A 14,009-nucleotide genomic window follows, 5' to 3' on the forward strand; every position below is an offset into this window, starting at 1 on the left:
TCGTGAACGTTTGTTAAGTACGTAGTTCATTGCAACAATTAGTACCCGCCTGCGGGGGCTGCGGGATTCGAACACCGGTGCATCTCTAGATACGAATGCACCGGACGTCTTATTAGGCCACGACGACTTACAATACGAGCAATACTTGTAATACGAGTGAAACCCCACACAAAACTATCATAAAATTACTAATAGTATTTGTAGGTAGCGGTTTGGCTCTGTCCCTGGTACTGCTGACATCCATGGGCGACGGTAGCCTCTCACCATCGGGTGAGCCGTATGCTCGTCTGCCTACAAAGACAATAAAAAATAAAAAATAAAATTTTAAATCGTAAATTGACCGAAGTTACGAGCTCACGTCTGGTGCCTCTTACTGTAAGTAGATTTAGGGGAAACGTGTATTGTAATCAATAGTTCGAGTACCTACTTCCTACTTACATATTTGTACTAATGTACGTCGTCATCGTCGGCAAAACAAAATGAAATCACTCTCGGTCGTGAGCCTCTCCGCCTCGGGTAACGGTAGGCTTTTTAAGTCGGCGGGTCTGTTTGCGTTGTGCTCGCCGCAAACTTATAATTGATGGAAGAACTTTTGGTCGGTGTTATCTTATATAATTCCCCGGCGGTAACACAAACAACAACTTGTTTGCATAATTAGATCGCAGCGGGCGGCGGCGCCCCACTATCCACATTTCGATGTAATTACTCGGAAGGCACTGTACTAACAACAAGGGGCACAGTGCACGCGGCTGCTACACGCTCTTGACTCCTCCTCCTCCCTCTGAATCCTCGCAACAACTTCATGTACCGTTCGAAATGAACACGAGTTTGAGGACATCATCGTTCGGTTACGATATGTAAATTCAAGTCTTGAATACCAGAAGAACTAAAAAAAAAAAAAACAACTTTGGAAATTTGTATATCGCTTCACATATTATGTAAACGATTAACATGAAATGTTTTTATAATTATGTACGCGTAGGTACGAGTATCAGCAGTAGGTAGCGGTGCGCAGGAGTCGGCTCCCTTGAACTTGTCGGCGCTCGGCGTGCGCGCTTCAAGGCGGCCAAGCCGTCAGTCGGGCCGAACAGTTACCGTCAGTTCGTCGCGTGCGTCGAGCGTGCATCATGTCGGTCCACAAGTACACAAGAGCCGAAGTCGCGGCTCGCGACAACAACAAGCAGAACCTTATCATCATTGACAACGTGGTGTACGACGTCGCCGCTTTCCTAGAGGACCACCCGGGCGGCACCGAAGTCCTCGTCGACAACGCGGGCTCCGACGCCTCGGAGTGTTTCCACGAGGTCGGCCACAGTGAAATCGCCATTGAGTGGCGCAACACATTCAAGGTTGGCGAAATCGTAGACGAAGAGAAGTTAGAAGTGAAATGTAAGCAGCCGAGCGCCGCAGAGAGCGCGGAGCCGCTGACGCTGGGCGGGCTGCTGGCGGTGTACGGGCCGCCGGTCGCCATGGCTGTCCTCGCGTACCTGCTCTACACGTTCCTGTTCGGCTAGCTCGCCCAGTACAATGCGCGCTGTTCGCTAAAACTACCTCCGGCCACCTTCAACACGCATCCTCGTCGGATATAAGGATGGACCTCACCTAGTCGGGCTTTAAATGGGTTATCAAGAGAAAGTGGTTGGGCTATAGTGGTACAATGTCTGAGTTGTGATGTGCGGAAACCATGCTTACTTGTTCAAAGTCCAGCGTTTGGAATACACTAGGATAATATTGTAGTTCGCAGGGTAACTTGAATAAATTCACCCATCTTTAAAATAACAAATATTTTATTAATTTTGAATACTAATTTTGAAAGTAATCACTACATAATCGCGCAGACAACTTAGACTAAATTCCGAGTTAAGTTATATTAGTTTAGTTATGTATAATATTATGTACGAGTATGTAAATGTGACGTCACGATCGGAACGTTATTGGCGGTTAACTGTTTTTTAATCAGCGCTGTCACAGACGCGCTGAATGTGTTTTTATTTAGGTTTTTGTTATTTGGTTCTAGTAATGAATTGTGTTCGCTTATTAAATATTTTCTATTCAATGTTGTTTTCATTGGTCATACTTTTTTTGACGTAAGTAATAGTGAATGTGCACACAGAGGAACAATTAGTGTGTGTGTGTGCGAGCTCGCGACTACTCGCGAGTGAGAGTGGCGTGGCCGCACTGGCAGCAGCACGGGGCAGGTTTAATGACTTGCCATAACTTGTTTACGACGCGACGCCGCCGTCCTTCAAGGTCATCTGCCGCCGACTCTCTGCGGCCTATCGATACTTTGTGCCAGAATCTTTATACATACTCCAGGAGTTCGCACATGCTATTAAACACACGGTGAATAATGTTATAATAAAGTTGGGTTAAATAAGAATGATATTATAATAAAGATTGTTTTCGATATAAAAGGGCTTGCTTTCCAAGCAACCGTTCATTGGAAATGTCATTTTTCTCCTACCTACGCCGAAAGTTCGGTTTTCCTCCCGCTGTACATGGGAGAAAGTGTAACTTTTCCTCCCTGGGTACTGACAAGTGCGCATGCGCGTTAGTGTCTACGTCTGCTCTCACGCACCTAAAATTCTCCGCCATTGTTGTGCTCGGGTAATTTGCAATATTGTGTTTAGTGTAAAAGTGAAATAAACTAAAGGCAATAAAAATTAATAGTGAAGTATTAAACAAAGATGAGTTCATCAGACAGTTCTTATTCAATTGGTAGTAGTCTATTTAAAAATAAAAAAACAGTTAAATTGTTCTTTTATGTATCAAACCCCCGCCATTTCTACGCCCCTGGACCCCGGCTCGGTACTCCGCGGATGCTAAGTTTTTTACAATGTAGAACTTTCGGTCTGGTACGAGAAAAAATAGTATGTGCACCGCGGGAGAAAAGTTGGACATTTCCTCCCGCGTGTACACAATGTACTATTTTATTATGTTTTACCAATGGGCTTGGGCCTAAAGTCGGGGATATACCATCATGAACTATGGAAGTAGCTTCCATGGCATAAGACGGCATGGAATGAAACTGGTAGAATTTGACAATATTTTTTATTAATTCGAAGTTGTTAGACAACGAGCCGTAATGTGAATATGCTCGCGACATCGGCTGACTCACGAACCCTTTACACCTTACACTGAAACGAGTGTCGCTTCCCTACACAAATTGTGTACAAAAATACAGTATGTGGATTATTAGGAACTAATATTATAAAGAAATATACGTTGAAGGCGTCAACACTTGCGAAAACCACACATTAACCATTAGTTACTACGAAACGAATATATTATATATAGTGGCACACGCAGGTGCTAGCTGGCACCACTTCGATAAAGCGGCACGACACGAGAACCCTCTCATCGTGGCCGCCGGTAACTACATTCCCGATCCTGCGGACAGAATGGAAAGCAGTCGACGTCGCCCAAAACACGTTATCTCGGATCCTCCCGTTCTACTAACGGTGCTTTTAGGTACTTCAAGCACCGGTCACCGTTCTCGTCGAACCCGTCGCTTGCGACGAAGGGCTCGACGAGTAAATTAACTCTCAGACACAGCCCACTGAGTTTCTCGCCGGATCTTCTCAGTGGGTCGCGTTTCCGATCCGGTGGTAGATTCTGCGAAGCACGACTCTTGCTAGGGTTCGTGTTAGCAACATCGTCAGGTTTGAGCCCCGTGAGCTCACCTACTAAAGTTAGGGTTACGCTGATATAGCCTCTCAAGGCTCTCAGCTTAGGTAGGAAAAAAAAAAAAAAAAAAGCTAGCTGGCACAGGCAGCGAGGCGTGTGGCGCACGCACACATGCAGGGAGGTCGAGAGCGGCCGCGAACAGGGGACATGCCGCATGCCGCATGCCGCTGGCTGGTACGGCATACCACTGAGCAAGTAATCACTACGCGGCATACTGGCAAGGTGCGACAATAGATTTTTTACATCTAAAAATCGTTCTCTTTTTTCAATTGACATATTGACCCGCGATACGACAATGTTATACGATCAAAGGTTAATCTCAATTTATGTTTTTTATGTGTTTACGAGCTCACGGCCCGCCTGATGTTAAGAGATCACCGGAGTCCATAGATACAAATAACGTAAATGCGGCCACCCACCTTGGAACATGAGAACTCGTGGTAGGACCTTTCGTGAGTCCGCACGGGTAGGTACTACCACCCTGCCTATTTCTGCCGTGAAGCAGTAATGCGTTTCGGTTTGAAGGGCCGGGCAACCGTTGTAACTATATTGAGATCTTAGAACTCATGTCTCAAGGTGGGTCGTCTCATCTATTTCTATGGGCTCCGGTAACCACTTAATACCAGGTGGGTTGTGAACTCGTCCAACGAACTAAGTAATAAAAATAATAAAAAAAATTATTTAATATGTAATAGCTTTTTGTATTATATGTTATAGAAGTACCATAATATAACATATACAAAGTAGTAATTTATGGTTTTATTTTCTTAAAAAAACCGGTGGTGCTTCACGATAAACCTCTTCTCGTGGCGTGACTACATATCCGACGCAGACGAGGGGCTAACGCAAAGCCGCTGTCGCCCATGCCTTTTCAGGTCCTTCAAATCCATTCTCGATTATTTTAGGCTCTCCAAGCACCGGTCACCGTTCTCGTCCAATTCGTTGAATACGACGTGCAACCTAGCCCATACACACAAACTACTGAGTTTCTCACCGGATCTTCTCATTCGGTCGCGATTCCGACCCGGTGGTAGATTCAGCGAAGCACTGCTCTTGCTAGGGCTAGTGTTAGCAAATTTTCTCAGGTTGAGACTGTCAGCTTACCTATCCGTCCGGGCGTAGCTGGAGCCCCTTAGGCTAGTGAGGTACGAAAAGTCTGCGAATCTGGACGTGAATCAATTAAATTAGAGTTGATTAATCTCGTCTCTTTTATTTTAGACTAATTTAAAAAATGCTTTGTTTAGTGTATAGATATGTATTTTCTTATAAGTATTTTGTTATTGTCGAAGAAAACAAGTGTGACTGTGAGGATCGTGTGTGATCGGCACTGTCCTTGTTATTGACACCGTGATATTCAAGAAGATAATTATTGTTGTTATCAGTGCGCGGGAAGGAGCGGAGCGCGGAGCTCGCGTGGCGACTGGTAGCGTAGCGAGTAGTGGCGAGGCGGAACCGATCACTGCCGAGTGCTGATCAGTCGTGGCCGAACACGAGAGCGGCGCGCACGCACAGCACGCACCATGCAGCCCGGGCTCAGACAGTACACCAGGGACGAGGTCGCCGACAGTAAGACCGCAACGGAGACGCTCTTCATCATCGATAATATCGTCTACGATGTGCATAAATTTCTGGACGAGCATCCCGGCGGACACGAGGTGCTCATCAACGTCGCCGGCAAGGACGCCTCCGAGGAGTTCGAGGACGTGGGCCACAGCATGGACGCCAGGGAACTCATGAAGGGTTACGTGGTGGGCGAGCTCGTCGATGCCGACAAAGTGCCCATCAGCAAGAAGCAGTACAGCTGGGAGGACACCGCGAAGAGCTCCGAGACCGAGGCCTCCTTTGTCAACTCATGGAAGTTCCCGGTGCTGCTGGGCCTCGCGCTCACGTTGCTCTACTCATATATATTCGGATAGCTGCCTGTTATCGCAACACGGAACTGTCGTTGCGAGTTCATTTCTATACTTTGTGGTTTATCGGATGATTCTAGAATGTAGCTAGGGTTAGAAGCACTCTGAATGCGTGTGCGGTGTGTGGTGTGACGCCGGTAGCGGCGCGCAATTACGGACCTTATTCGTCATCGCAGTGATCAAATAAATAAATGTATTTTCCTCGTAAGTACTTTATGCGTAGGTAAAAAAGACTTCTGTTGATTTCTTCTGTACGCAATGTCTTATTTGAATTTCAAACTACCTTATACATTTTATCAATTTCTATTAATTATAATTTTTCAACGTAATTTAATAAACTTAAATGTTTGTTGATAATTTTAAGGTTTTTATATTATGAAATATATTTTGTTAGAATACTTTTTGTGTATTTTTAATTATGATTATATATTTATTTAATCGATTCATTAAATGTTATCTCGTATCGGACAAAGGTTACTCTTCTATTTGTGTCTTATCAAAACATACTTTTGGTAATCTGTATTTACGTACACGTACTTCTAACGTAAAACGACTTGAATGTCATAAACGCAAATATGTAATTATAATAATTGAGGACACTTCAAGGATTCGTTATCGAGTGTGCACAGCTGCACAGAATACTATGTAGTGTGCGTTGCGACTAGGCGACTGTTGCGAGTACTTACTGTACTGCGAGGTGGATGACGTCACTCGTACAGCTGATGCCTCTCCAAGGTCACGTCCTGGTGCAAGCGTTTTGTAGCCGATATCGCGCGCACACCACCTCGTCACAGAACTGGTTCCGTGTCGTCTTGTTTTCATGATTATAATTTGAGTAACTACTGGTGGTAGGACGTCTTGTGAATCCGCGCGGGTAGGTACCACCACCCTGCTTATTTCTGCCGTGAAGCAGTAATGCGTTTCGGTTTGAAGGATGGGGCAGCCGTTGTAACTATACTGAGACCTTAGAACTTATATCTCATGGCGCATTTACGTCGTAGATGTGGTTGGGCTCCAGTAACCACTTAACACCAGGTGGGCTGTGAGCTCGTCCACACATCTAAGCAATAAATAAAAAAAAGAAATAAAAAAACCTGTCCAAGTGACTGAATGAAAATATTTGATTTGAATTTGTTTCGAAGATGGAAGTCACCTGCCGCGGCAACCAACCCAACATAAGATCATCTAGTATAAATGAAAACAGTATAGGATTATGTGATTGCTTATTTAATGGTAGTAAGTACGTATTGTGAGCGCACCTGGGTAGTTACATCGTCCTGCCTGTTTCTGCCGTGAATCATATGTGGCGGGTAGCCATCATACAACACAAGATATTTGACAGATGCCTGAATTTCGCTTACGACATTTTCATGATAAACTTGCATTTATACAAGTTCCGGACAACAACATTGGGACCGTCGGTCTACCGAGCAATGACATCCACTCGGTGGAAGATCCTCCCTTTGTCGTAAAAACCTCCCACAGATGCATGTGTATGGTGTAAAAAAATGCGTGCGTACAAAGTACACATGTCAGAAGTGAAACTTCTTTGGCGAACTAATTTATAAGTCTTGCTTATATATTTTATACAAATCTAAAACTTTAGATTTCCGGGACTTAGAGGAAGGGAAAAGTGAAGATATGTTAGGAATTTAATTGTCATTAAAATATTAAAAGTGTTTAAAAATTAATATATAATATAAATTTAATTTTCTTAATTTATTTTTTCAATATTTACATTATTCGACGCGATTTCTATTGGCATTGTTGTGACTGAAGCATTATGATACGTAAAATATGCAATATAAGTTCGTGTTTCAACATTATCTAAATATCTTGTAAAAATAGTATCTATTGTCGTTCCTGAATTTGTAGTTGGTGTGTTTGGATTATTATTTAGCTAAACTAAATTTTTCTTCTAGAAAGTTAATTAATGGTTTGGAATTATTAACTGCAAAATTAATGTTAAAGTCACCACCCAAAACTGACTAATTTAATTTCATGCTATTTGATTAATGTTCCAAATTCTTTTCATTTCATTTCAATTCCTATTAACATTTTTCACAAAAAAATTATAAAATATTAAGCTGTATGGTATGACATTTGCCTTTCCAGTTGGAAAAATACAACAACTACTACTGACATTTGACAAGTACCTACTTAATTTCAATAGTAGTTTGATTTACTGGCGCCGTTTCTCATGTTTCCGATTGAGTTAAATATGATACTTCCGTTGCATACCTGCGTAACGTTACATCTGTAAAATTTTTACCCTCATGCGCCTAAAGAAGTTTCACTTCAAAAAGATAGTGAGGTTCTATGGACAGTTCGGTATCCAATGAGTCTGTAAGCTTGGTGGCAGACCCTAGAGCCAAACTAATCCGACACTATACCGAGGATATCCTGGACATCAGTCTATGGATGTGACGAGATTAGGATGGCCCTCAAACAGATCAAGAACAACGAGGCGTCGGGCGAGGTTGGAATCACCAAAGAGCTTCTACAAGCGGGTGGGACGCCGGTATTGAAAGTCTTTTAGATATTATTTAATTCCTCGTTGCTAAAAGGGGAAACGTTAGAGACATGTAACAGGGGTGTTCTGGCCCGGTTCTTGACAAAATACGACAATTTTTTATTAAAGAACCACTGCTGATCCATGACTATCTGTTTTCAAGAGTAATCACAAATCGTCTTGAGCTCTAACGCAAGTTTGATGACTTCCAGCCTATCAAACAAGCCGGTTTCAAAAAAGGCTTTAGCACCATATACCACATACATACGCTGCCGCAGATTGAACAAAAAACCGAAGAGTATAATCGACCACTATGCTTGGCGTTTATGGACTATGAAAAAGCCTTTCATTCTGTCCAAGCCTAAGCGGTCCATAAATATCTCCAGCAATACCGGTACGTCGAAGTGTTGAAGTCCTTGTATAATAACGCTATGATGTCAGTCCGAGTACAGGAGCATTGCACGAAAGAAATAAGTTTAAAGAGAGGAATAAGATAGGGAGATGTAATGTCTCCGAAACTGCTTACAGCTGTCTAGGAGGATTTTTTCAAGACCTACAATGACTTGGCATCGATATAAACGACGAATGGACACACTTTCGATTTGCTGACGATACAGTAGTCATGGCCGAGTCATTGGAAGATGATCGGTGACCTCAATAAAGTTTCTCAAGAAGTGGACCTTAAATCGAATATGGATAAAACGAAAGCCATGTTCAATGTCCACGTTAAGGCCACCGCATTAACTGTTGGGAGCTCTTGAAGCTGTACACGAATATACCTAGTCAGGTCATAAGTATTGTCACACAGTAAAAACTTTTCTTTTAGAATGCTGGCCACAAAAAAGTTTATTGAATTCGAATTTCGAGTTGTTCATGAAAATAAAAATAGTATACTTTTAGAATTTTACTCATTTTTAAATATGGAGTGGACGTTTAAAGAAGACCGTGTTGCAGTTATTGCGTTGCATCGTTGCGGTTACGCGCCAATTCAAATTTTTAACATACTGTAAAATTTGAATACAACCAAAAGATTCGTTTATCGTACCATCAAACGATACAATGAAGACTCTAGTGTAGATGACAGGTCAAGAAGTGGTCGCCCTCGGTCCGTTAGGACTCCAGCAGTGATAAAAGCTGTGAAGGCGCGAATTCAAAGAAATCCCAAACGTAAGCAGAAACTGTTGGCCCTTCAGGTGGGGTTAAGCAGAACCACGGTGAAAAGGGTGTTAAATGAAGACTTAGGGCTTCGGGCATATCGAAGAAAAACAGGACATCGTTTGAATGCTCGTCTAATGGACCTGAGACTGAAGAGATGCCGCGCTTTGTTGAAGCGGTACGCGGGAAAAAAATATCGGGAAATTCTTTTTTCGGATGAAAAAATTTTTACCGTAGAAGAGAGCTACAACAAACAAAATGATAAGGTGTACGCACACAGCAGTGAAGAAGCGAGCAACCTTATTCCGCGTGTCCAACGAGGTCATTTTCCATCCTCGCTCATTGTATGGTTGGGAGTTTCTTATTGGGGCTTAATAGAGGTACATTTTTGTGAGAAAGGTGTAAAAACAAATGCAGTTGTGTATCAAAATACAGTCCTGATGAACCTTGTGGTACCTGTTTCTCATACCATGTTCAATAACAGGCACTGGGTATTCCAACAAGATTCGGCGCCAGCTCATAGAGCGAAGAGCACACAAGACTGGCTGGCGGCGCGTGAAATCGACTTCATCCGGCATGAAGACTGGCCCTCCTCCAGTCCAGATTTGAATCCGTTAGATTACAAGATATGGCAACACTTGGAGGAAAAGGCGTGCTCAAAGCCTCATCCCAATTTGGAGTCACTCAAGACATCCTTGATTAAGGCAGCCGCCGATATTGACATGGACCTCGTTCGTGCTGCGATAGACGACTGGCCGCGCAGATTGAAGGCCTGTATTCAAAATCGCGGAGGTCATTTTGAATAAACTTCAGTGTCATAAGAATCTATGTTTTGTTAAGTTCATTTTGGTATATTAATGGTTACATAATGAATAAACTTGTTTCGATTATTTTGCATTAAACATGTGACAGAATTTATGACCTGACTATGTATATATACCTGGGACAGGCAGTGCTCACTTCCTGAATGTCAAAATGTCAGCAAACGACGTCCGCCATGACACCCAACTGACACACAGTTTTACGTGACCAACAATGATTGTACAAACTTAAATCCGAATAACAAAGCAGCTTTAAATAAAGTTCACTTTTATTCGGAGAAGCCTTGCACCCAACATCCCATCACAACGGCGCTAACAATTTTTGTAATAGGTATTATTCTATCGTACTATGAACGCCAACATAATGCAAAACAGCCCAGTATACTTATTTTATTGTGAAATTAAAACGCTTGTGACTTCCTTAATTCTGAACAGATTCAAATTGTAATTTACGTTGTTCGGGTGTACAGGTTTGGCTTTTTATGACACAAAAAAAACCAATCAACATGCCGTTCGCGGCTGATAGCGACATCTACCGAGATCAGGAAACATGAAAACATCTGTTGGCATGCTAGGCATTTTCCAATTATTTTATTTCACTAGTAAACTAGTAATAAGTTCATTCACTCTGATGATGTCAGCGATATTTCTTATTGTGAAAGGTATCGGATATGTTTGAGTGAGGCAGTTGCTCGAGGGCACCGCGCCCACACGTCCCTCGTAGTCGTACGCCACACAGTGATGTTAATGAGAGCAGTGGAAGGTTTGCGATCCTGTCATTCTATAAGTCGTCGGCTGCAACAGTATCTCCCACTGTTTCCTAACTAGCTCCCTAGTCTCTGGTAGTTGGTTCAGTTGCTAATACTGTTTTCCTAATGGAGAAATTGTGTTGATATGCCTTTTTTGTTATCGATGTGCTTCAGCTAAAAAGTAAAGAGAAAGCAGCGCTTGTGTATTGTTCGGATTACAGCAATGAAGCGGCGTCAGTCTGTGCTAACACTGCGAACTTGTCTGCTCTGTCGTCGTCTGGCGTTCACTTTGCCAAATTAATAATCCGTATAATTAGTTTGCACCACTGAAGTACGAAACCTATCTATGGTTTGCACATGCATTTTTATAATGATCTGCTCTATTTGATTTGTAAGGCAGACAAGGCTATTGTCCATCAGGTGGAGAGCTGTGACGTTCTCTGAGGACAACGGCGGTAAAGCAGCAGCGCACCGCTCTTTCCTGTACTAAATGGTCAGCGAAAGGTCCATAGAACATGTAGATGTAGTGAATTCTATTGGCATTCGTCACATTTGTTTTAATTTAATGCGGAATTATTTTCCTTATCATGAGGACTATATCTATATATATAAAAATTAATTGCTGTTCGTTAGTCTCGCTAAAAGTCGAGAACGGCTGGACCGATTTGGTTAATTTTGGTCTTGAATTATTTGTGGAAGTCCAGTGAAGGTTTAAAAGGTAGATAAATATGAGAATGTTTGGAATTAAATAAAAATAACAATTTTTGATGTGTCTTCCGTCGGATGGATTCCTTTTATTTGTTTTAAGTTTATTTTATACAAAACTTTAGGTCTTTTATTTCTCGATTGAGGCACTACGAAGTCTTTTTTTTTATTGCTTGGATGGTTGGACGAGCTCACAGCCCAGCTGGTGTTAAGTGGTTACTGGAGCCCATAGACATCTACAACGTAAATGCGCCACTAACCTTGAGATATAAGTTCTAAGGGTCTCAGTATAGTTACAACGGCTGCCCCATCCTTCAAACCGAAACGCATTACTGCTTCACGGCTGAAATAGGCAGGGCGGTGGTACCCACCCGCGCGGACTCATAAGAGGTCCTACCATCAGTAATTACGCAAATTATAATTTTGCGGGTTTGATTTTTATTACACGATGTTATTCCTTCACCGTGGAAGTCAATCGTGAACATTTGTTGAGTACGTATTTCATTAGAAAAATTGGTACCCGCCTGAGATTCGAACACCGGTGCATCGCTCAACACGAATGCACCGGACGTCTTATCGCTTAGGCCACGACGACTATTCTTACACTTACACTGTATACATATAAAATATATAATTACATACAACAACGTAACAAATGTTGTGTACATTAATAGCATAACGGACTTGGATATGACTTCCCACCAACATAATTTAGGTATAATCTGAATTGACAGGTAGATAATCTAATTTTTATCATACTAAACTTGACTGGAATAACACTAGGTATATCTGCTATACAGTACAGTATAATAATAACAATGTATTTCATGGTTCGTAATATATTACTTACCAAAGGTTTTACAAATAGCTTAATAAATAGACATACCCGATCCTGTGGACCGAACGGTAACAAGTTGACGTCGCCCTAAACACGTCATTACGGATCCTCCCGATTCATTATCGGTACTTTTAAGTACACACCTCAAGCACCGGTCACCGTCCTCGCCGAACCCGTCGCTTGCGACGAAGGGCTCGACGAGTAAATTAACCCATAAACATAGCACACTGAGTTTGTCTGCTCTTGCTAGGGCCAGTGTTAGCAATACTTCCGGTTTGAGCACCGTGAGTTCACCTACATGTTAGGGTGAAGCTGAAATAGCCTCTCAAGGCTATCAGCATAGATAGGAAAAAAATGGACTAGAGAGTGATACGGCTAACTCTTTTTCCCGAGGAATGCGAATGCAACGAGATTCATTGTTTCCGAATAACAAATTCAACGAATATGGAACCGTAGTAGAAATTTTGTTAATTAATGAATTAAATTTAATATCGTTTGTTTCATTTTACTTTTACACAACAGATATAACTCGTTTGTTACAAATATTTAGTTGTAGGTATTGAATATGCTCCCTTTGCCTGTCGATTAAAACAATCAAATGCTTATCTGACAGTTAATATCTGTAGGTAGGTAACTACCAATGAAGTAGGAAACCTATGGAAATGAAACGTCAACCAAAATTTCGTGCCACTGTGACGTCATCTGGCCACAAAACATGGCGGCTTTAGTACTGCACAAAAGATTTCAATGTTATCAGGTTTTATCGATAAACGTTCTTGGCTCATTTTATTTTAAATATTGTTGAGTATTATTTATTTGTAGAATTTATACTTATAGGGAAGTAAGTAGGTATATTGTTATGTGCAAATATGATATGATTTAGATGGGTGAAATCTAAGACAAGTTCGTCCTTCGAATTTGCCAAGTAAACGATATGATGATTTTTAAAAGTTGCTACACTGATTTTATAAAGTTGTCGTTTGTCGCAAAACAAAGATATGGCGTAGTTCAAAGCCATCAGCCCATTTCTAGCATGCTAAATGTTATCGTATTTTGAGTACGTGTTTTTCTTAGACTATTACAATCTATTTTAATTGTTTTGCTGACTCTAAAGTCCGTAACATACTACCGCAGCGCACCCCAAGGAAGGTGCGCCGCACCATTTGAATCACTTTCGCTTGAGAGTGATTCAAATTTTAAACTTATCAAGGGACCGCGTGAAAAAAAAAACACCTACAGAACATTTATTCATTAATTACAAACGTCATTCCTTGTGACTTCCTCTCTAAAATCACTTAATTATTAAATATTTAACAAATTTACAATAGTGTTTTACTCACTGCGGAATAAAACTATTTTATTTAAATAGTTCCGAAGAGATTTTGTCGGTAGCCTTTTTCCCGAAATATCTAAACAGAATGTCTAAATATGTTTTGATGACATATTTTAAAGTGGTATTTATGATTAGTGTCATGATCAATAGATTCCGACCGAAAAATGGATTTTTCGGATGAGGGCTCCATAATGAATTTAAATACATATAGATAATAGTTTTAGGGCATCGACTTTCTTGAGATCCTATAAAATACGTTTTAATTATTATTTTTGTATGTTTTAAGCATGATAAATTAT

The 14,009-nt window shown here is 41.5% G+C and overlaps 2 protein-coding genes across 2 annotated transcripts; both read left to right on the top strand.

The window, feature by feature from the left end:
* The first annotated feature begins 519 nt into the window (after positions 1-519).
* On the top strand, positions 520-2,056 carry LOC114241048 (cytochrome b5). Its single transcript, XM_089727338.1, has one exon. It carries the CDS (start codon positions 1,128-1,130, stop codon positions 1,512-1,514), a length of 387 nt encoding a protein of 128 aa, XP_089583464.1. The 5' UTR covers positions 520-1,127; the 3' UTR covers positions 1,515-2,056.
* A 3,106-nt stretch (positions 2,057-5,162) lies between these two features.
* Positions 5,163-5,997, top strand: LOC114241047 (cytochrome b5). The gene has a single exon (XM_028171764.2). The coding sequence runs from the start codon at positions 5,208-5,210 to the stop codon at positions 5,601-5,603; it is 396 nt and encodes a 131-aa protein (XP_028027565.2). The 5' UTR covers positions 5,163-5,207; the 3' UTR covers positions 5,604-5,997.
* Positions 5,998-14,009: the final 8,012 nt, after the last annotated feature.

This window comes from Bombyx mandarina, chromosome 05 (genome assembly GCF_030267445.1).
Source record: "Bombyx mandarina strain Sakado chromosome 05, ASM3026744v2".
In the NCBI taxonomy this organism is placed as follows: domain Eukaryota; kingdom Metazoa; phylum Arthropoda; class Insecta; order Lepidoptera; family Bombycidae; genus Bombyx; species Bombyx mandarina.